We start from the raw sequence: 23,058 nt of genomic DNA on the forward strand, positions 1-23,058 counted from the left end.
TTAACTGCTGCCCAGTCCTTGTCCCCCAGCCCTTAACCACTCCCCCAGTCCTTAACCAGTCCCCCAATCCTTGTCCCCCAGTTCTTAACTGGTGCCCCAATCCTTGTCCCCCAGCCCTTAACCAGTCCCCCAGTCCTTAACCAGTCCCCCAGTCCTTGTCCCCCAGCCCTTAACCAGTCTCCCAGCCCTTAACCAGTTCCCTAGTCCTTGTCCCCCAGTTCTTAGCTCGTCCCCCAGTCCTTAACTGGTGCCCCCGTCCTTGTCCCCCAGCCCTTAACCAGTCCCCCAATCCTGGTCCCCCAGCCCTTAACCAGTCCCCCAGTCCTTAACCAGTCCCCTAGTCCTTGTCCCCCAGTTCTTAAATCATCCCCAGTCCTTAACTGCTGCCCCAGTCCTTGTCCCCCAGCCCTTAACCACTCCCCCAGTCCTTAACCAGTCCCCCAGTTCTTAGCTCGTCCCCCAGCCCTTAACCAGGGGGGGGACACAAAATGGCGTTAGCCACCGCGGCCAACTCGGTAGCCCAATAAAATCACGGTGGAAGACCCCCCCAGCGCTCTCAAACGGGAAGATTTTTCCCCGCCGACACCACTGCATATCACCCCCCCCCCCGCTTCAAAACCCCTCTCCCAGTACCTCGAGAATCTGGTTAAACTGGGCTTTCAGCTCAAAATACGGTTTGCTTTTCACGATGACGCGCTTGAGGGATTTCTGCAGGGCCTGGACCTTGGCTTCGGCTTGTTGACACAACTGGGTGACGCGTTGGTGCTCCCGCTCGCTCCTCAGCCGCTCTTCCTCCGCTTCGTTGACCTGGGACCGCCCCCCCCGCCAAAATATCGTTTAGTCCACCCCTTCCCTGTTTTCTAGGGATGAAAAAAAGGGGTTTTTTTAATTTTCTGCCGTTACTTTGCACGTGGCGTGGTTGAGCATCTCCTGCCAGGTGGGGTCCAGGCGGTTCTTGTCGGCCATGACGCCTTGCTCGGCACGAAGACCATCTCGCGGGCGGCGTTGTGCATGCTGACGGCGCGCTCGTAGCGCAGCGCCGCTTTCTGCGTCTCCTGCTGAGCCTGCGCCGCAAAAAAAAAAAATGCGAAGGAATCGAAAAAAATATCCTTTTTCCACCCCAAAACCCACCCCCGGCGGGGCAGAGGTACCTCCTTGGCCAAGCGTCGCGCTTCGTAGTAGGGCCGAGCCTTCTCGATGCAGTTGCCCAACTGGGAGCCCTGAGCGTTGAGTTTCCGCGCGGATTCGGAAAGGATCCGGCGATAAGCGGTGCGGGCTTCCTGCGGGGGGGGCGGGGGGGGGAAAGGGGAATGGGGAACCCCCCCCTCAACCCCCCCCAACCGCCAGGGACACCCCGGGGACACCCCGGGGACAGCCCTCGGCAGCGGGTTTTCCCAGCGAACCCAAAATCCAGCGGGAGCAGCATGAAGGGACCAGTTAAGGACTGGGGGAGGAGGACTGGGGACTGGTTAAGGGCTGGGGGACAAGGACTGGGGGACTGGTTAAGGCCTGGGGGAGTGGTTAAGGGCTGGGGGACAAGGACTGGGGCACCAGTTAAGGACTGGGGGACAAGCTAAGAACTGGGAGAAGACAAGGACTAGGGAACTGGTTAAGGACTGGGGACTGGTTAAGGCCTGGGGGACAAGGATTCAGGGACTGGTTAAGGGCTGGGGGACAAGGACTGGGGCACCAGTTAAGAACTGGGGGACAAGGATTGGGGACTGGTTAAGGACTGGGGGACAAGGACTGGGGACCCAGTTAAGGACTGGGGGACGAGCTAAGAACTGGGGGACAAGGACTAGGGAACTGGTTAAGGACTGGGGGACTGGTTAAGGGCTGGGGGACAAGGATTGGGGACTGGGTAAGGGCTGGGGGAGCAGTTAAGGGCTGGGGGACGAGCTAAGAACTGGGGGACAAGGACTAGGGAACTGGTTAAGGACTGGGGACTGGTTAAGGACTGGGGGACAAGGAGTAGGGAACTGGTTAAGGACTGGGGGAGTGGTTAAGGCTGGGGACCAAGTTAAGGATTAGGGAACTGGTTAAGGACTGGGGGACCAGTTAAGGACTGGTGGAGTGGTTAAAAGCTGGAGGACTGGTTAAGGATTGGGGTCAAGGATTAGGGAACTGGTTAAGGGCTGGAGGGCAAGGACTAAGGAGCTGGTTAAGAACTGGTTAAGGACTGCAGGACCCAGTTAAGGGCTGGGCGACAAGGACTGGGGGACTGGATATGGACTGGGACTCCAGTTAAGGAAGGACTGGGGAACAACGACTGGGGAACTGGTTAAGGGCTGGGGAACTGGTTAAGGGCTGGAGGGCAAGGACTGGGGCACCAGTTAAGGACTGAGACCCAGTTAAGTACTGGGGGACTGGTTAAAGACTGGGGAACAAGGACTGGGGAACTGGTTTAAGGGCTGGAGAACAAGGACTGGGAGACCAGTTAAGGACTAGCGGAGCGGTTAAGGACTGAGGAACTGGTTAAGGACTAGGGGACCCAGTTATGGACTGGAGAACAAGGACTGGGGAACCAGTTAAGGACTGGGGACCTGGTTAAGGACTGAGGTACAGGGACTGGGGGACCAGTTAAGGACTGGGGGACCAGTCAGGGACTGGAGTACAAGGACTGGGGCACCAGTTAGGGACTGGGGGAGCCGCTCACGTCCAGCTGGAGCTCCACCCGGTTGATCTCCTCGTTGGCCTGGTTGAGATGCTCCAGCTCCTCCTGGAGAAGCCAAATGTGGGGTGAGGGAAGAGAGACGGGACCCCCAAAATCTGCTGTGTGCCCCCCCCCAAAAAACCCCAACAGGGTGGGGGGAGCTGGGAGAAAGACCCTTCCCGCACCCACCCCTCACCTGTATCCTGGGATCCAGCTCTTCCTCCTCCTCCTCTTCCTCTCCTACCACTTTTGGGGGTGTCCTGGGGTCCTCACCCTCGCACGCCCCCCCCGAAACAGCCGCCCCCGCCTCGTCCTCGTCCCCCCCCGGGGTGACCCCCAGCTGCCCGGGAGGCGTCTGCCGTCCGTCCCCTCCATTTGTCCCCCAAACCAGCCTCTCCTCCGCGTCCCCCATGGCGGGATCCCCCCCAGTCCGGGCCACGTTGGGGTCCACTTTGCTTCAGGGGGGGGCCAGCATCTTAACTGGGGGGCCATTCAGCGCCAGCCCACCCCGCACGGAGCAAGGGGCCCTATTTCATTTTGGGGGTGAGCCAGACATGGGGGGGGTGGGGGGAACGGGGGGGGGGGGGTGACCCCCACCCACGGCAGAGACACCCCGAGAGCGACGAGTCGGGATCTGGATCGGCCAAAACAGGATGGGGGGGGTGGGGGTGGGGTGGGGGTGGGGGCTGGAAAACAACCGGGGGAAGGTCAGCCCCCTCCTGCACCCCACGGGGTGCCCCCCCTCAACTCCCTCTCCCTAGACCCTTCCAGTGCCCCCCCCATATCCCCCCGATCTCCCCCCACTGCGCTGCCCCCCATATCCCTCCAATGCCCCCCAACATGCCCCCCCACCCCTCTAATGCCCCCCAGATGCCCCCCCGCCCCTCCAATGACCCCTAGACCCATCCAACATCCCCCCACCCTCTAACAGCCCCCCCAAATTCCCCCTACCGCGCCACTGCCCCCATATCCCCCCACATGCCCCCCCCACCCCTCCAATACCCCCTATATCCAACCAGTGCCCCCCCACAGCCCTCCTACGGCCCCCCAAGTGCCCCCCCACCACTGCACTGCCCTCCCATCCCCCCAGTGCCCCCCCACATCCCTCTAACACCCCTCCACGTGCCCCCACATCCCTCTAATCCCCCCACATGCCCCCCATATCCCTCTAATCCCTCCCACATGCCCCCCACCCCTCCAATGCCCCCCCACCGCACTGTCCCCCCCATATCCCCCTCTATCTCCCTCCCCCACGCCCCCTCCCCCCGCTCCAACATCCCCACCCCCCCAAAGCCCCCCCAGCCCCCGCTGCCCCCTCAAACTCCCCCCTCCTCTTCCTCCCCCCCCCCACCCCGAGGCGGGGCCGCGGCCTGTGTTTACCTCCCGCTCCGCCACAGCGGCTCCACTTCCCACACTGCCCCGCGCGCGGCGCCACCGGAACCGGAAGCGGCCTCCGGCGCCTCTCCCGCCCTCCTCCTGCCGTACGCCATGGCGGCCCCCAAGACCCCGCCGCCGCCTACAGCCTCCACGGCCCGCTCAGTCCCCGACGGCCTCAAACCGGGTGCGGAGGCGAGTACCGGTGAGTAAAAAACCGCCACGCTCCACCTGGCCCCGCTTCTCCTCAAAACGGGGCGGGGAAAAGACAGCGGTGGTGGCCTCTGTGGGAGCCGCCATCTTGTTTTACTGGCGCCACCGCCGCGCCTCAAGATGGCGGCTGCTGCCTCGAAACCCCCTTAGAGCGCTGCGATAAGTCCCCCGCCCCCCCCCCCCCGGGGAATGGGGGTCTCTGGGGGGGGTTGGGGGGCTCGGGGGGGGGGCTGGGCCCCAGGCCCGAGGTCTGCGGGGAAAGGGGAGTGATGGGGCTGGTAGAGGCCAAAATGGGGCCTATAGACACCTATAGGCACGTATAGGTACATATTATAGGCACATATGGACACGTATAAGGCACGTATAGATACATATAGGCACAGATAGACACATATGGACACGTATAGGCACATATAGATACATATTATGGGTGCATATAGACACCTATAGGCACATATCAGTACATATAGACACATATAGGCACGTATAGATACATATTATAGGTGCATATAGATACATACTATAGGCACATACAGACACAGGCACATACAGATATATATAGGTATATACAGATATATATAGACACATATAGATACATATTGTAGGCGCATATAGACACCTATAGGCACATATAGATACATATAGACACATATAGGCACATATATATATGGACATATACAGGCACATACAGATACATATTATAGGCACATATAGGCACATATAGATACATATAGACATGTATAAGCACATATAGACACATATCGACACATAGATACATATAGGCACATATAGATATGTATATGCACATATAGATACATATTATAGGCACATACAGATACATATATAGACACGTATAGGCACATATAGATACATGTTATAGGCACATATAGATACCTATAGACAAATAAAGGCACATATAGCTGTGTATAGACATGTATAGGCACATACAGATACATATAGACACATATAGATACGTATAGATACATATGAACACGTATAGGCACATACCAATACATATAGCCATGTATAGGCACATATAGATACATATGGACACATATAGCCACGTATAGGCACATATAGATACATACTATAGATACATATGGACACGTATAGGCACATACAGATACATATAGCCACGTATAGGCACATATAGATACATACTATAGATACATATGGACACGTATAGGCACATATAGACAGGTATAGACATGCACACACACACAGGCAGGTACATGTATGTGTCCATGCCCCTATAGACAGACCCCCCGCACACGTGTATCGGGGCACACACACATGTACATACACACATACATGTACAGATACACACACGTACATACACATACATGTACAGATACACACACGTACATACACATACATGTACAGATACACACACGTACATACACACATACATGTACAGATACACACACGTACATACACATACATGTACAGATACACACACACGTACATACACATACATGTACAGATACACACGTACATACACACATACATGTACAGATACACACGTACATACACACATACATGTACAGATACACACACGTACATACACACATACATGTACAGATACACACACGTACATACACACATACATGTACAGATACACACGTACATACACACATACATGTACAGATACACACGTACATACACACATACATGTACAGACACACACACACATGTACAGACACACACACACGTACATACACACACACACGTACATACACACACACATGTACAGATACACACACACATGTACACACACACATACATGTACAGACACACACACACACGTACATACACACACACACGTACATACACACACACATGTACAGATACACACACACATGTACACACACACATACATGTACAGACACACACACGTACATACACACACATGTACAGACACACACACACATGTACACACACACATACATGTACAGACACACCCCCCCCATCCATAGACACCCCCGCACACGTAGAATCACCCCTATAACCCCCCCCGCCCCCCCTATACACTCCTATAGGCGCCCCCCCCCCATTTGCACCTATACAGGACATAGGACCCCCCCGGACACGCCCCCTCAGGACACGCCCCCCCCCGCGCCCGTCTCGGCTCTGTCGCTCCTGAGCCGCCGTTTCCCCCCCCCCCCGACCCCCCCCCGCAGCCGGGACCCCCCCACTCGTGACCGGGGTGGGGAGAGCATCGCCCCCCCCCCCCCCCCCAACATCGGCCGGGCTGTGCCCCCCCCAGCTGCAGGTACCGGGGGAAGGGGGGGGGGGGGCGATGCGGGGGGGTCCCCCCTTTATCCCAATAACCCCCCCCATGGGGTGCGAGAGCCCCAAGTTGGGGGGGACACACCCCCCGAATCATGCCGGGGGGGGGGGGGCTGCGATGGGGGACCCCAGATCATCCCCAGGGGGAGGGATGTGATGGGGGGAACCCCCCCCCCCCCCCCCCAACTCATCCCGGGGGTGGATGGGTGCGATGGGAGACCCCCAAATCGGCCCAAGGGTGGGGGGGTTGTGATGGGGGACCCCCAACTCGTCCTGGGGGTGGGGGGCTGCGATGGGGGAACCCCAAATCATTCTGTGGTGGGGGGGCTGCGGTGGGAGACCCCCAAATCTTCCTGGAGATTGGGGACTGTGATGGGGGACCCCCAAATCTTCCGTGGGGGGGGGGGCTGCGGTGGGGGACCCCCAACTCGTCCTGGGGACTGGGAGCCATGATGGGGGACCCCCAACTCGTCCGGGGGGTGGGGGGCTTCAATGGGGGACCCTCAACTCATCCTGGGGGTGGGGGGCTATGACGGGAGGACCCCCCAAATCATCCGGGGGGGTTGTGGGTGTGATAGGGGACCCCAACTCATCTCAGGGCTGGAGGGCTGTGATGGGGGACCCCCAAATCGTCCTGGGGGAGGGGGGTCTGTGGTGGGGGACCCCTCAAATCGTCCTGGGGGGGGGGGGGGGGCTATGATGGGGGGAACCCCAACTCGCCCTGGGGATGGGGGGCTGTGATGGGGGGACCCCAAATTGTCCTGGGGGGGGGTCTGTGATGGGGGACCCCCAAACAGTCCTGGGGGGGGGTCTGTGATGGGGGACCCCCAAATCATCCTTGGGGGGGGGGCTTCAATGGGGGAACCCCAAATCATCCCAGGGGACCCCAACTCATGCCGGGGGTGGGGGCTACGACAGGGGGACCCCCAAATCATTCGGGGGGGGGGGGATGTGGCTGTGATGGGGGACCCCAACCCCACCCAGTGACCCCCCACCCCACCATTTTGGTGGTGCCAGTGTAGCCCCTAAATCCAGGGTGAGGATGATGGGGGGGGGTCTAACACCATGGGTAACCCCCCCCCCCTTTCACCTTGCACCCCATTTTCTCCCGCAGCAAGTTTGATGTGACACCCCCCCCCCCCCTCCAAGATGGAGCCAGGAAAGGACCCACCAGCCCCCCAAAATCAAGACACGGAGGAGGGGGGTGACCCCCACACAGGTGGGTTTTTGGGGCGGAGGGGGGGGGTGTTGAGCTGCCCCCCCACCACCCCCCAGGCTCCTTCCCCTACACCGTCACCCCACTTTTAGCTTCTTTTGCAGACACGGGGCGCCCCCATAATCCATCAACCCCCCCCCCAACTGAAACCAAAGCGGGGGGGTTGGGGGTGACCCCCGGGCGCCCCTATGGATGCTACGAGTGCGGGAAAGGTTTTGGGAGCAGTTCAGCTTTATTGACCCATCGGCGGATCCATACGGGCGAAAAACCCTATAAATGCCCCGAATGTGGCGATTGTTTTAATCAAAATTCAGCGTTGGCGGCTCATCGACGGATCCATACGGGCGAAAAACCCTATAAGTGCCCCGAATGCGGGAAGGATTTCGGTCACGGTTCGACGTTGGTGAAACATCGTAGAATCCATACGGGGAAAAACCGTACGTTTGCGAAGAATGCGGGAAAAGTTTTAGTATCCGCTCGACCCACATCCGCCATCGGAAGACCCATACGGGCGAACGCCCCTATAGATGCTCCGATTGTGGGAAAAGTTTTAGCGATAGCTCGTATTTCGTGCAACATCAACGCCTTCATCTTGGCGACATGCCCTACGTCTGCCGCGATTGCGGGAAACCTTTTATCTGGAGCTCGGCGTTGCTGCGGCATCGGCGGATCCATACCGGGGAGAAAACCCTACGCGTGCCCGGATTGCGGGAAGAATTTTAGTGAGAATTCCACGTTATTACGGCACCGGCGGATCCATACGGGCGAGAAATTCTATAAGTGCACTCAATGCGGGAAGAGCTTCAACGATAGCTCCTCGTTGATGCGTCACCAACGCGTTCACACCGGGGAAAGACCCTACCAGTGCTCCCAGTGTGGGAAGAGCTTCGTGGACAGCTCGACCCTCAGTTGTCACCTACGGATCCATACGGGCGAGCGACCCTACGCGTGCCCCGACTGCGGGAAGAGCTTTACGGAGAGTTCGACGCTCATCACCCATCATCGGATCCATACTGGCGAGAAACCCTACACGTGTTCCGCTTGCAGCAAGAGCTTCGCTCAAAGCTCCAACTGGTGATCCATCAACGCATCCATACGGGAGAACGACCCTATAGCTGCGCCCAGTGCGGGAAGAGCTTTTACCGGAGCTCGGATCTCGTCCGGCATCACCGAACCCACATCGGGGACCCCCAAAAATGAAGTGGGACGGTCGAGGTTGCCCCATTTTCCGAGCTCCGTGCTGCCCGTGATGCTTTCTCCAGCTCCTCGTGGCCAGTAAAATGGTGGCGGATCAAGAGCTGCCACACTTCCCATCCGATATTTTAATATTTTTGACGTTTTCATATTTTTTTCTAGCATCTTTGGGATTAGTTTTACTGAAATAATGCCAAAAAAAAAAGCCTTTAATCATGGCAGCGCCCTCAAGCATCTTTAGGTTTAGTTCTACCAAAATAAGGCCTAAAAAAACCCCTTTTATCATGGTGACGCCCTCAAGAATCTTTAGGTTTAGTTTTACTAAAATAAGGCCCCCAAAAAAGCCTTTTATCATGGTGACGCCCTCAAGAATCTTTAGGTTTAGTTTTACCAAAATACGGCCCAAAAAAAAGCCTTTTATCATGGTGACGCCCTCAAGCATCTTTAGGTTTAGTTTTACCGAAATAAGGCCCAAAACCCCACCTTTTATCATAGCGGCGCCCTCAAGAATCTTTAGGTTTAATTTTACCAAAATAAGGCCCAAAAAAAAGCCTTTTATCATGGCGACACCCTCAAGAATCTTTAGGTTTAGTTTTACTGAAATAAGGCCCAAAAAAAAAGCCTTTTATCATGGTGACGCCCTCAAGCATCTTTAGGTTTAGTTTTCCCAAAATAAGGCCTAAAAAAACCCCCTTTTATCATGGTGACTCCCTCAAGAATCTTTAGGTTTAGTTTTACTGAAATAAGGCCCCCAAAAAAAGCTCAAGCATCTTTAGGTTTATTTTTACCAAAATAAGGCCCAAAACCCACCTTTTTATTATGGCGAAACCCTCAAGAATCTTTAGGTTTAGTTTTACCAAAATAAGGCCCAAAACCCACCCTTTTATCATGGCGATAGCCCTCAAGAATCTTTAGGTTTAATTTTACGAAAATAAGGCCCAAAAAAAAGCCTTTTATCATGGTGACGCCCTCAAGAATCTTTAGGTTTAATTTTACCAAAATAAGGCCCAAAAAAAAGCCTTTTATCATGGTGACACCCTCAAGAATCTTTAGGTTTAGTTTTACCAAAATAAGGCCCAAAAAAACCCCTTTTATCATAGCGGCGCCCTCAAGAATCTTTAGGTTTAATTTTACCAAAATAAGGCCCAAAAAAAAGCCTTTTATCATGGTGACACCCTCAAGAATCTTTAGGTTTAGTTTTACCGAAATAAGGCCCAAAAAACCCCCTTTTATCATGGCGACGCCCTCAAGGGACGCGGCAGGGTGACACCCCAACTATTTTTTGGGGGAGAAAAACACCCCCCCGGAGCATTTTAGGGGTGACTTTGTGAGGGGATTTCCAACCTGTGCTGAAGGAAACGGGGCTAAAAGGTGGGATTGAGTCATTTTGAGGTAAAAAAAACCTTTCTCCTCTAGGGTGCTGGTTTAGGGAGATTTCGACCCAAAAATCAGTCTCTGCGCTTCCCATGGCGGCGTCAGTCGTGGTGGCTGGAAAACTGGGGGGATGTGGGGGGTGTGGGGGGGCAACCTGATGTTTGATAACGTTTTGGGATTATTTTATATTAATAAAATGATATAAAGGGGAGATGGATCGATCCCTCTTGGCTTTTAGGGTGCAAAGTGATGGGGAATCCTTTGGGTGCTGGAGGTGGGGGGGGGTGTTAAAATGTCCCACCCTGGGGTACAGCGACGCTCCCCGCCCCGAGTGGGTGCTGAAGGGGGGGGAGGGTGTCCCCCAAAACCCCAATCCCCCCGAATTTGGGGTCTGCAGGAGCTCCCCCCGCTGCCAGCATCCTGCGGGGTGCTGGGCTTCCCCAGACCCACCCTGGGGGGCACCAACCGCCCACCCACATCCCACCAGCCATTATTTTTCTTTCCCTCTTATGTTTTTATATATAAAGATGGTTTTGGGGGGTTTTGATTTTAAAAAAACACCCCCCCATCCTCTGGTGGTTTTTTTTTTTTTTTTTGCCTTAGACTATCGATGAGGGGATGGGAAGGAGACCCGTGAACTTCACCCAAGAAATAAGAAAATCACGGTAAAATGGGGTTTTTCTAGATGTCTCCGCTCAATTTCTTTATTTTTTTCAATCCTGTTTAGGGCCTTTTTAAAAGATGGAGAATGATCAAAAGCAAATCCCGGCCAAAATAAACGCATTTGTGTGTTGGCATCGTGTCAGTATCTCTCCGGTGGTGACAAAGCGGGGGCTGTGTAGGTGGAAGAGCCTTTTTTTGGAGGGGAAAAGTGAAAAAATTGCCTGATTTTGGGGGTCCAGGAGCATCTTCTGCGCCTGGGGGTGTGGGACCCCCCCCTGAAAGCGGCTGCGGTGGGGCTGGGGTGGAGACCCCGGAGCTGGGATCAGGGGTCTCCGTCCATCTCCATTTCCCTTGGACAAGGATGAAGGTTCAAACCAACCCACGGATGAGGGTTATTTGGTGCCGACGGTTACGTCGTAGGGTTGCAGCACCCTTCCAAAACGTGGCCACGTGTCCTCCTCACCCCCCACCCATCATCCATGGAGTTGTCCCACCACTCCCATCCTTGCAGCACCATTGGGAAAATTCAACCCTAGAGATGGCCAAGCCCCAGCCTGGATGAAAACGAGGTGTGTTGGGTTCAACGAGGCCGTACCAAGGAGGGGAGGGGAGGAAAAGTTTATTGCAGACGAGTTCTTCTTTATTTTTGGCACCACAAAGGGAGCAAGAGCAGGACGTGGAGTTGGGCTGTGCCCATCTCCATCCCTAAGATGTTGCAGAAGCCTCTTCTGAAGCCCTTTGGACAACTCAAAGAGTTTATTCATCCAAAGATGAACCATAGAGGGGTGGAACAGAGGTTGCATGAGGCCACCAAGTAACATCACGTGAAAAAAAAACCAAAACAACCTGTAAATGAGGAAGAACTCAGCTTGGTGGGTCCCAACAGGGTTGTGGGACCATTTCCACCCCGTTTCTTCCTTCCCAAAGAAGCAGAGTCCCAAGTGGTATCTTCAAAACTTGAGTCTGTGCCCAACTCCATCCACCATTTGGTTGTGGAAGAAGCCCGTGGTCCATATGATGTTGCTTGATGCCACCGGAAGAAATCATTGGACCAAGCGAATGTGACTTTTGGGAGTCTAAAGCCAATGAGTCCACTCTTCCTAATTAGTCTGCGTCCCACCGCTGAGCCCATCTCAGCAAACGGATGTTCCTACCTGCATTCATCCAGGTGGAAGCAGGAAGAGGTGGGGACCACCAGCCGGGTCTCTACCCAACGTGGGTCACCAGTTCTCTACCCAACATGGGTCCTCCGATGGGTAATGAAGTTCGAACAGCGGATGAAGCTCTTCCCGCAGTCGGGGCACTCATAGGGCTTCCCTTCCCGGTGGGTTCTTTGGTGTTTAATCAAGGCAGAACTCACGGTGAAGCTCCTACCGCACTCAGGACACTCGTAGGGCTTCTCCCCGGTGTGGATGCGTTGGTGGGTCATCAGGTTGGAGCTGCGGTTGAAGCTCTTCCCGCAGTCGGGGCAGCGGTAGGGCCTCTCACCCGTATGCGTCCGCTGATGCCTGATGAGGTCCGAGCTGTTCCTAAACCACTTCCCGCAGTCAACGCATCTGTAGGGCTTCTCCCCGGTGTGGACACGCTGGTGGATGATGAGGCTGGAGCTCTGGCTGAAGGTCTTCTCGCACTCCTCGCACTTGTAGGGTCTCTCCCCGGTGTGGATCTTCTGGTGGCGGATCAGGTAGGAGCTGACGCTGAAGCTCTTCCCGCACTCGGGGCACTTGTAGGGTCTTTCCCCGGTGTGGGTGCGTTGGTGGGACGTCAGGTTGGAGCTCTGGTTGAAGCCCTTCCCGCAGTCGGGGCATTTGTAGGGCTTCTCGCCCGTGTGCAGGCGTTGGTGGGTGATGAGGGTGGAGCTGTCGCTGAAGCTCTTCCCGCAGTTGGGACACTTATAGGGCTTCTCCCCCGTGTGCAGCCGTTGATGGGTGATGAGGTGGGAGCTCCGGCTGAAGCTCTTCCCACACTCCAAGCACTTGTAGGGCTTCTCACCGGCGTGCAACCGCTGGTGGACAGCCAGGTTCGAGCTCCGGCTGAAGCTCCGGCCACATTCCTCACAGATGGTTGGTCTTTCCTCCTCTGAGCTTCGTGGGGTGGGTTTGCAACTTCTCCCCGTGGAGCATCTTCTTGACTTTTCCTCTTCGTTGACCTCCTGCTCCATGGAACATCTTCTTGACTTTTCCTCTTCGTTGACCTCCTGCTCCATGAAGCATCTTCTCAGCTTTTTCTCTTTGTTGACCTGTTCCATGGAGCATCTTCTTGGCTCTTCCTCCCCATTGACCTCCTGCTCCATGGAGCATCTTCTCAGCTTTTTCTCTTTGTTGACCTGCTCCATGGAGCATCTTCTTGGCTTTTCCTCCTCGTTAACCTGCTCCATGGAGCATCTTCTTGTCTTTTCTTCCCCATTGACCTCCTGCTCCATGGAGCTCTTCAAAACAGCCTCTTCCTCAAGGTTTTCCCGGTGGGGTTTCTCCTCCATGTTCTCCATCCCCATCTCATCGCCTGCCAGAGGAAGGAACAAGGAGAGGAAGGGGATTTGCATCCGTGCCAGAGGGAAGGGGAAGGAAATCCTCCCAGATCCATCTCCGGGAGGACGGTGTCAGCAACGGGCCTGTCCTACAGCCAGAAGCGATGGTCAGCTGGAGGATGGAGGAGAAGAGAGGATGAAAGGTCAAGGAAATTCCTCCTCACCTGCCTGGGTATCTCGTAGCATCTCCTCTTCCTTGCAGCCTCCTCCTCTTGATCTGGCTGAGATTTGGGAATGGGAAATCCTGTTTTTTGGGGAAAAAACAAGCTGTGAGCATGTTCCCCAGGTTGCTCCTACCCAAGTCCATCCCTACTGGGAAGTCAACAAGCAGGACACCACCACCATCTTCTGTCCTCAAGATATGGCCCATCAAACCCTCCAAAACACCAAGACGTGGGGCCAGCGTTATAAATACAAAGATCCATCCTCAAAAGGGAGGTGGAGGAGAAATAAGGAGCTTGTCCTGCTCACGAAATGTGGTTATGGGAAGAGAAGGCCCAGGGTCATGTCCCACCAGAGCTGGAGAGGGGCAAGGGCAAGGGCAAGGTCAGCAACGTCCCTGGCTGGGGCTCAGCCCCAAAATCCCATGCTCTCAGCCCAAAACCACCCGACACAGCACCCAGACGTGGGTGGGAAAGAAACGGAGACTGTGATGGACCCCTCGGTTCGATCCAGAGGGGTGGGGGTCCCCTGTTACCTGGGGGCGGGGGGGGGCAGAGCTTGTGTTGGGGCGTGATGCTGTCCTGGGGGTCACGGGGGGTTGAGGGGCACCAGGGTCCCTTTGCTGTGGGGTGATTCCTGCTCCCAGGGGTCCCCCCCCTCTCTGGGTTCGCCCCTCTCCAAGCTCCTGGGGGTCCCCCAGCTCTGGAATTGCTGCTCTTGGGGGTCCCTGGGGTCCTCCAGGTCCAGGATTGCAGCTCCCGGGGGTCTCGGGAGCCTCAGGGGTCCCCCAACTCCGAGATCGTGGCTCTCGAGGGTCTCAGGGGTCCCCCTGCTCCAGAATTGCTGGTCTGGGGTCCCCTTTCTCTGGGTTCACCCCTCTCGGGGCTCCTGGGGGTCCCCCAGCTCCAGGACTGATGCTTCTGGGGGTTCCAGGAGTCTCAGGGGTCCCCCAACTCTGAGATCACAGCTCTCGGGGGTCCTGGGGGTCCCAGGGGTGCCCCAGCTCCAGGATTGCCCCTCTCCAGGCTGCTGGGGAGTCCTGGGGGGGGCCCAAATTCCAGGATCACCTCTCCGGACTCCTGGGGGTCCCCCTGCTCCAGAATTGCTGGTTTAAGGGTCCCCGGGGCCCCCCAAGTCCATGATTGCTGGTCCTGGGGGTCCCCCAGCTCCTGAATTGCCACTCCCGGGGGTCCGGGGGGCCCCTCAACTCTGGGATTGCTGCTCCTGGGTGTCCCAGGGGTCCCCCAGCTCCGAGATCGCGGCTCTCGGGGGTCCCGCGGGTCTCAGGGGTCCCCCCAGCTCTCCGGGATCGCCCCTGTCCAGGCTGCCGAGGGGTCCTGGGGGGGGGTCCCCAAATTCCGGGATCGCCTCTCCCCGGGGGTCCCCCAGCTCCAGGATCCCCGCTCTGGATTCCCGGGGACCCCAGGGGTCCCGTCCCCCCCCCCCCTCCCCGTTCTCCGGGCTCCCCGTTTCGGCTTCCCGGGGCTCCCCCCGCCCGGGGCTCCCGGCTCCATCATCCCCCCCCCTCGCCCCCCCCCCCCCGCCGGTACCGGCCGTTCGCTGCGGGGCTGCGGGTTGACAATGGAGGCGGCGGCGGTGCCTGACCCAGGAAGACCAACCCCCCAACGCGGGGGGGGGGACACCCGCATCCCCCCCTCCCCACCGGCCGGGGCCCTCTGCCGGCAGCCGCCACCGTGTGACACCCCCCCCCCCCAAAAAAAAAAAAAAAAAAGCACCTTCCCAAGGGATATTTGCGGCTCGGCTCTGGAGTCCTGCAGGCTCCAAACATCCCCCCCCCCAACAAAAAAAAAAAAAACCAAAAACACCCCCCAGAGACCCCCCCAAAGAATATTTTTCCCAGGGACGCCCCCAAGATCCCCCCAAGGGATATTTGCAGCTCAGCTCTGGAGTCCTGAAAGCTCCAAATATTCCCCCCCCCCCAAAAAAAACCACCCCCATGTCCCAGAGACCCCCCCAATAGCCCCCCAAGGAATATTTCTCCCAGGGACCCCCCCAAGGGATATTTTCGGCTCAGCCAGAGTCCTGCAAACTCCAAACATCCCCCCCCCCAAAAAAAACCCAACCCACATGTCCCAGAGACCCCCCCAAAAGCCCCCCCAGGATTATTTCTCCCAAGGACCCCCCCAAGGGATATTTGTGGATCAACTCCAGAGTCCTGCAGGCTCCAAACATCCCCCCCCCCCAACAAAAAAAAAAAAACAAAAACACCCCCCAGAGACCCCCCCAAAGAATATTTTTCCCAGGGACGCCCCCAAGATCCCCCCAAGGGATATTTGCAGCTCAGCTCTGGAGTCCTGAAAGCTCCAAATATTCCCCCCCCCCCCCCTCCCATGTCCCAGAGACCCCCCCAATAGCCCCCCAAGGAATATTTCTCCCAGGGACCCCGCCAAGGGATATTTGCGGCTCAGCCAGAGTCCTGCAAACTCCAAACATCCCCCCCCCCCGCAAAAAAAAAAACCCACATGTCCCAGAGACCCCCCCAAGATCCCCCCCAAGGGATATTTGTGGATCAGATCCGGAGTCCTGCAAGCTGAAAATATTCCCCCCCCCCCCCAAAAAAAAAAAACAACCCCCCACACCACCTCCCAGAGACCCCCCCAAAAGCCCCCCAAAGATTATGTCTCCCAGGGACCCCCCCAAGCGATATTTGTGGATCAAGTCCAGAGTCCTTCAAACTCCAAACATCCCCCCCCCCAAAAAAAAAAAACCCCACATGCCAGAGACCCCCCCCAAGATCCCCCCAAGAATATTTGTGGATCAGCTCTGGAGTCCTGCAAGCTGCAAATACCCCCCCCCCCCCAAAAAAAAAAAAAACCCACACACCTCCCAGAGACCCCCCCCCCAACAGCCCCCCAAAGATTATTTCTCCCAGGGACCCCCCCAAGGGATATTTGCGGCTCAGCCAGAGTCCTGCAAACTCCAAACATCCCCCCCCCCCAAAAAAAAAACCCGCCCACACCTCCCAGAGACCCCCCCAACAGCCCCCCCAGGATTATTTCTCCCAGGGACCCCCCCAAGGGATATTTGTGGATCAACTCCAGAGTCCTGCAAACTCCAAACATCCCCCCCCCGACAAAAAAATAAACCCCACATGTCCCAGAGACCCCCCCCCAAGATCCCCCCCCAGGATTATTTCTCCCAGGGACCCCCCCCACGGGATATTTGTGGATCAACTCCAGAGTCCTTCAAGCTCCAAACATCCCCCCCCAGGTCCCCTCCCTCTGCCACCCCCCAAAAAAAACCTCCCAGGGACCCCCCAAGCAGCTGCAAGCATCCCCCCCCCCCGCCCCGGAGCACCCCTAGAGCCCCAAATATTGGGGTTTTTAACTTAATTTCACACTTTCCATGAATAATGACTGTGTTATACCCACGTCACCCCCAAACACTCTCAGAATAACAACTGAAAATTAATTTTATTAAATTTATTAAAGAATTTGCCCCCCCCCCCCCCCAATAAATTCCTGAGGTTTCCCTCTTCCGCGCTGCGACAGGCCGAGGACTGACGGCTCATCACAGCAGTGACCAGCTCAACCCCCCCCCCCTCCACCTGATGCGCCCCCTAAAATTAAATTACTCATTAACGACCGGCAGCAATTAAAAAAGCTCTCTAGGAAGAGAGACGACGGCTTTAGGAATTTTTTTTTTATTTTAAATTTTTAAATTTTTAAATTTTTAATTTTTAAAAAATTTTTAAATTTTTAATTTTTATTTTTTTAATTTTTAAATTTTTAAATTTTTAAAAAATTTTAAATTTTTAATTTTTAAATTTTTAAATTTTTAATTTTTAAATTTTTAAATTTTTTAAACTTTTAAATTTTAAAATTTTTATTTTTTTAAATTTTTAAATTTTTAAATTTTAATTTTCTTTTTTAAATTTCAGAATGAGTGTGCGGAGTGGAGTTAGAATTTTCTGGATGGAAACAGCATTAAATCCAATAATTCATTAATACTGGGCTAAAATTAATTACAATATTTATATTATTTAATTTAATTTATGTAATTTAATTATTTTTTTATATGATTTAATTAAGGGACTTGGAGAATTTCAAATTCCCCGCTCGGATCATCCTCTTTTAGCGTTGAGCATCATCTGCGCTAATAATTGACCGTAACAGCGAGAAATCATCCTAAAATGGATCCCCACCGCCAACACTTGACTATTTTTTGAATATTTTGTAGAATTTCTCAGATTTTTCTGAGAAAAAACGGAAGTTTTGAGTCGCGTTCCGGTTTCGGTTGCGTTAAAAGTTTATCGTGCCTCCTCCTTTCGCCTGTTTCAGCGGCTGATTTAAGCGTTTCTGCTGAAAAAAAAAAAAAAAAATGTTTAATTAGAGGTAAATCCGTACCGAGGGGTAGGGATGATGCGGTGGTGGAGGGGGGGGGGAGTTGATGAGGGGTAATTTGGGGTGGAATCGTTAAAATCGCATCCCGATTGGGCGGGAAAGATACTTTTAATGAATTAATTAATCCTGGTAGTGTGGCTGCGAAGAGTCAAAATATAGAAAAATAACGCAAAATTGTAAACAAACGGGCGATGGTGGCGCAGACGAGCGTCACCTCATGGGGGGGTGGCGGGAGGGGACTCCCCCAAGGGACTGAAGGCACCGATTTGGGGTTCAAAAGGAGTTTCCTTCACCCGCAGACCCCGCTCCTGGCTCTGGGCCGCCATCTTCAGCTGATGGCCACCACCCTCCTCCCGACCCTTGCCAAGGCCGTTGGCCACGGGACGGGCGGTGGATCGGCCAACCCAGAGATGTGACCGGGAAGGTTCGTTCCGAAGCGGCGTCTCACGTCGCCGAGCTACGTCCGCGTTTCCGTCAGGAGCGAAGATTCCCAGGTGCCACCAGGTGACATTGGGCGGCGTCACGCAACTTCACGTGTAGATTTCTGGTGGCGCCTTCTCGTGAGGTTTTGGCTCGAATCCACCGTTGGCAACTCAGCGCCGAGGAAACGTTCCCTTGGGTTACCCCCAAGGCATTTAATAACGACGCGGTCGTTGTTAATTGGACGCTCTCGTCAACGTTAATTGTCTTCGGGGTCAACCTCAATCCCATTTCCGGCTGAAGTCACGAGGATTGTAAGGGAATACGAAGATTCCACAGCGAAGTAGTCGCTGCGTCTGGCTTATTGACCAGGACTCCGGCGTCGATGCCACCGAGCACTGTCCCCAAAAAGGGCGGGTCCTTGCACAGGCCTAAGTTGAGCCGAGGTAGGACATCGCTACGGGGCCAGGCCAGCCACCCCTTGTCAACGCTAAACGAGAAGGTGGGTCCCGTCCAGACGTATTTGTTAATACTGCTCATCTTAAGGACCAATCGGGACCCAAAAGTGCTTTTTTCTGAACCACACGGGGACCTCCTTCGGTAAAAACGGGCGAGGAAGTCAAGGGCGAGTTGAGAAGGATGGTGGGAGGGTTGGTCGGGATGAGTTTGGGTTTATTGAAGTTTTAAGTGGTATTCAAGTTTAAATTGCGTTAAAGCTTATCGTGCCTCCTCCTTTCGCCTGTTTCGACGGCTGATTTAAGCGTTTACGCTGCAAAAAATGTTCAATTAAGAGATAAATTTGTAGCAAGGGGTAGGGATGATGCGGTGGTGGAGGGGAGTGAGTTGATAGTGCTCGGGGATGGACTTGGCGATGAGGGAATACTATCGAATTTAAAAGCAAGAGCCATCAAAGCCTTGGCCCAAAGGCACTCGATGGCAACAGGGCGAGAAGAACAAGGGTCACGCTACAAAAAGATGGACACAGGATCCCCGTGTCACCACTAGTTCACTAATACCGGGCTCAGATGGAGACCCGGGCGTGCAAAGACTTACACAACCGTGGTTATCAGGTAGGACACGGGGCGCGTCTTCTGCAGAGGAGTAACTTGGAGAGTTGGTGGACTCGGGGGGGCGCATCTCAAATTATTTTATTGTTGAGCTGTGGAAGCACCATCTGGAGTCAATTGATCATCACGTCCCGCCTCTGCTCCCGCTCTGTGCCGGGTCTTTCCTTTCTGCGCGCGGTGCTGGGACGCGTCACGGAGAGCGACGCCGGCCGTGGGCCTCCTGTGAATCTCCTGGTGCCTCGTGCAGTGGGAGGCTTGGCGGAAGGTTTTTTTGCAGATGGGGCAGGTATAGGGTCTTTCTCCCGTGTGGATCCGTTGGTGGGTGACGAGGAGGAAATTAGAGTGGAAATTTTTCCCGCAGTCGGAGCATCTGTAAGGTCTCCCCTCGGTGTGGAACCGCTGATGCTTTAGGAGAGCTGCGATGGCACCGAAACACTCCCCACAAGTGGGACACTTATAGGGTTTCTCCTCGGTGTGTCTCCTCCGGTGTCTCCGAAGGGTTGAGCCGTCGTTGTAGCACTTCTCGCAGTCGGGACACTTGAAGGGTCTTTCCCCCGTATGGATTCGTTGGTGTTTCAGTAGGGTCGCGCTGTGGCTGAAGGTCTTCTCGCACTTGGAGCATCTGTAGGGTCGCTCTCCGACGTGGGTGCCCCGGTGAAGGACCAGAGTTGACTTGGCATGGAAGCTCTTACTACAGTAGGGACATTTATAACGTCCCTCCCCTGGGTGGGCTCCCTGAGATGTCCTCTGCTTCTTCTGCAGGTGGATCTTCTTGTGTTTGATGAGGCCCGAGCTGTCTGTGTAGCTTTGCCCGCAATCCAGACATTTATACGGTCTCTCCCCGGTGTGGCTTCGCTGGTGTCTCGTAAGGTGGGAGCTCAACCGAAAGCTTTTATCGCAGTTGAGACAGTTGTAGGGTTTCTCCCCGGTGTGGATCCTCCGATGGGCGACGAGGTCTGAACTCATGATGAAGCTCTTCCCACATTCGGGGCACTTGTAGGGTTTTTCCCCGGTGTGGACCCGCTGGTGAACAATCAGGATCGATCTCCGGCTGAAGCCTTTCCCGCACACCGAGCACTTGAACGGCTTCTCTCCCGTATGGATCCGCTGATGAATGGCCAAGTACCGTCTCAAGCTGAAGCTCTTCCCGCACGCGAGACACCGAAAAGGGTTGTCCAGGCTGTGGGTGGCTTCGTGGGCCACCAGATACGTACTCAACCGAAACGTCTTCCCGCAAACAAGGCAGACGTAGGGTTTCTCCCCGGTGTGGATCTTCCGATGGGCGCTGAGGGTGGAGGTGAGACGGAAACGCCGCCCGCAGTCCGAGCACTTGTAGGGTTTCTCGCCCGTATGGATCCGTTGATGCTTGTTGAGAGCCGACCCAACTCGGAAACCCTTCCCGCACTCGTGGCAGGTGAAGGGCTTTTCCCCCGTGTGGATGCGCTGGTGGGGGATGAGGAAGGACCTTCGACTGAAGATCTTCCCACACTCCAGACAGCTATAGGGGGGCTCCGGGGTGGCCCCGCTCTTGCTGCATCTGTAGGGTTTCTTGGTGGAACGTCTCCCACGGCAGCCCTGCAGCCGACCACCCTTCCTCCGCGACGGGCATCCATGGGCGTCATCGTTTGGTTCTTCAGAGCCTTGGGGTTGAGTCTCACCCTCGTGCTGCGCCGCCGGGCTTGGCTCTTGGGGGATGACCACCTCCGACAGGTCCCAAACCAGCTCAGCCCCTTCCACCTCCTCCAGACCGTTTTCCTTCCCATCCGCCATCCCGTCGGCTGTAGGAACGAAGATCCAAAACCCTAGTGAGGGGCAACGCCTTGGCCAAAGTTCCTACGAACCTTTGAGGCTGCTCAGCAGCTCCAGGGGTACCGCGGGAGGGTGGGGGTGACCCCAGGAAACAACCCCACACTGATGCAGCTCACGGGGCACAAGGACACAGGAAAAGGCCACGGGAAAGAGATTTCACAGAATCATCGAGGTTGGAAAAGCCCTTGAAGCTCCTCCAGCCCCACCACAAACCTCCCCCTGACCGTTCCCAACTCCACCAGATCCCTCAGCGCTGGGTCAACCCGACTCTTCAACCCCTCCAGGGATGGGGACTCCCCCCCTGCCCTGGGCAGCCCATTCCAACGCCCAACAGCCCCTTCTGCAAAGAAATCCTTCCTAAGAGCCAGTCTGACCCTGCCCTGGCGCAGCTTGAGGCCATTCCCTCTTGGCCTGGCGCTGGGTCCTTGGCTCAAGAGACTCCTCCCCCCTCTCTGCACCCTCCTTTCAGGGAGTTGCAGAGGGCCAGGAGGTCTCCCCTCAGCCTCCTCTTCTCCACACTAAACCCCCCCAGTTCCCTCAGCCGCTCCCCATCAGACCTGTGCTCCAGACCCTGCACCAGCTCCGTTGCCCTTCTCTGGCCACACTCGAGTCATTCAATGGCCTTTTTGGGGTGAGGGGCCCAAAACTGAACCCCCTCACCGAGGGGCGGCCTCCCCAGGGGTCAGATCCCTTCCCTGTCCCTGCTGGCCACAAGCCAGGATGCCATTGGCCTTCTTGGCCACCTGGGCACGGTGCTGGCTCATTACCGATCAATCCCCCCCAGGTCCCTCTCTGGCAGCTCTCCAGCCACCTGTAGCCACGCTGGGGGTTGTTGTGGCCCAAGCGCATTTATTGAGCGTTATCAGGCAGAGAAGGTCCATGTGGACCTCTGGGCTGAGGATGGGCGATCGTGTCCTTCTCCTCCTCCACCCACCCAAGGGGCTTCTCCTCCTTCCTCCCTGGAGAAGAGGATGCGCTGATGGGGTCCCCACAGTCACTCGCAGCCCACGGGTGGGACGGGAGCGACCCCCACCTCACCGCGCACCCCAGAGCACCATCAACCACCCACAGACATCAGGAGCTGGTGGCAGGACCCCCCCCCCCACCCGCCCCACATCTGCATCCCACCCCTGGAGCCCTCAGAGCTCAGCCCCACGTGGTGACCCGCCCCCCCCCTCCCCCGGTTACCGGCAGGATGCGGCGGGGGCAGAGCCCAGGCGGGGGGGACACGATGCTCCCGGGGGCGCGGGGGGGGCTGCGGGGCGCTCGGTGGTGCCCGTGGAGGCGGCCCCTCGTGTGACCCGGATACAGAGTGAGCAGTGGAGCCGCATCCTTCCTCCTCTTCCTCCTCCTCTTCCTGCTCCTGCTCCTCCTTCATCCCTCCCTCCATCCCTCCATCCATCCATCACTCCTCCTCCATCCCTCTTCCTCCTCCTGCTCCTCCTCTATCCCGCCTCCATCCATCACTCCTCCTCCCCTCCTTCATCCTTACTCCTCCTCCTCCTCCTCCATCCCTCCCTCTCCTCCATCCCTCCTCCTTCATCGTTTTCCTGTTCATTTACGGGCTCCTCCTCCTCCATCCCTCCCTCTCCTCCATCCCTCCTCCTTCATCGTTTTCCTGTTCATTTACGGGCTCCTCCTCCTCCATCCCTCCTCCTGCTGCTCCTCCTCCACCCCTCCTCCTCCATCCCTCCTCCTCCTCCTGCTCCTCCTCCATCCCTCCTCCTCCATCC

At 55.8% G+C, this 23,058-nt stretch overlaps 3 protein-coding genes across 9 annotated transcripts in view; 1 reads left to right on the plus strand and 2 right to left on the minus strand.

Annotated features, from left to right (window-relative positions):
* The window catches only part of LOC141917366 (uncharacterized), a 27,375-nt gene extending 16,257 nt beyond the window's left edge, over window positions 1-11,118 (plus strand). The window contains 4 exon segments of the mRNA XM_074810520.1: window positions 7,943-8,167; window positions 8,170-8,429; window positions 8,431-8,812; window positions 8,815-11,118. Coding sequence (XP_074666621.1) covers window positions 7,943-8,167; window positions 8,170-8,429; window positions 8,431-8,812; window positions 8,815-8,945 — 998 coding nt within the window. The 3' untranslated portion in view covers window positions 8,946-11,118.
* LOC141917337 (uncharacterized) overlaps window positions 1-22,647 on the minus strand; it is a 44,508-nt gene extending 21,861 nt beyond the window's left edge. Inside the window, exons 1-3 of one of the 7 annotated variants that reach the window (XM_074810453.1) lie at window positions 15,216-15,275; window positions 13,387-13,747; window positions 10,990-13,257 (exon numbers count right to left, since the gene is read on the minus strand). In XM_074810453.1, the coding sequence (XP_074666554.1) occupies window positions 12,208-13,257; window positions 13,387-13,518 (1,182 nt within the window). In that variant the 5' untranslated portion in view covers window positions 13,519-13,747; window positions 15,216-15,275 and the 3' untranslated portion in view covers window positions 10,990-12,207. Of the gene's footprint in view, window positions 1-10,989; window positions 14,075-15,215; window positions 17,988-19,502; window positions 21,295-22,513 lie in introns of those variants that run through there. The other 6 variants (XM_074810451.1, XM_074810452.1, XM_074810450.1 and 3 more) reach the window with 6 other exon arrangements.
* SH3BP5L (SH3 binding domain protein 5 like) lies at window positions 448-4,081 on the minus strand. The gene is given in 8 exon segments (XM_074810406.1): window positions 448-465; window positions 634-807; window positions 904-983; window positions 986-1,064; window positions 1,152-1,280; window positions 2,657-2,719; window positions 2,850-3,339; window positions 4,034-4,081. Coding segments are annotated over 7 exon segments (759 nt in total). The 5' UTR covers window positions 3,066-3,339; window positions 4,034-4,081.
* Window positions 22,648-23,058: the final 411 nt, after the last annotated feature.

The sequence above is a fragment of the Strix aluco genome, chromosome 37 (genome assembly GCF_031877795.1).
Source record: "Strix aluco isolate bStrAlu1 chromosome 37, bStrAlu1.hap1, whole genome shotgun sequence".
In the NCBI taxonomy this organism is placed as follows: Eukaryota; Metazoa; Chordata; class Aves; order Strigiformes; family Strigidae; genus Strix; species Strix aluco.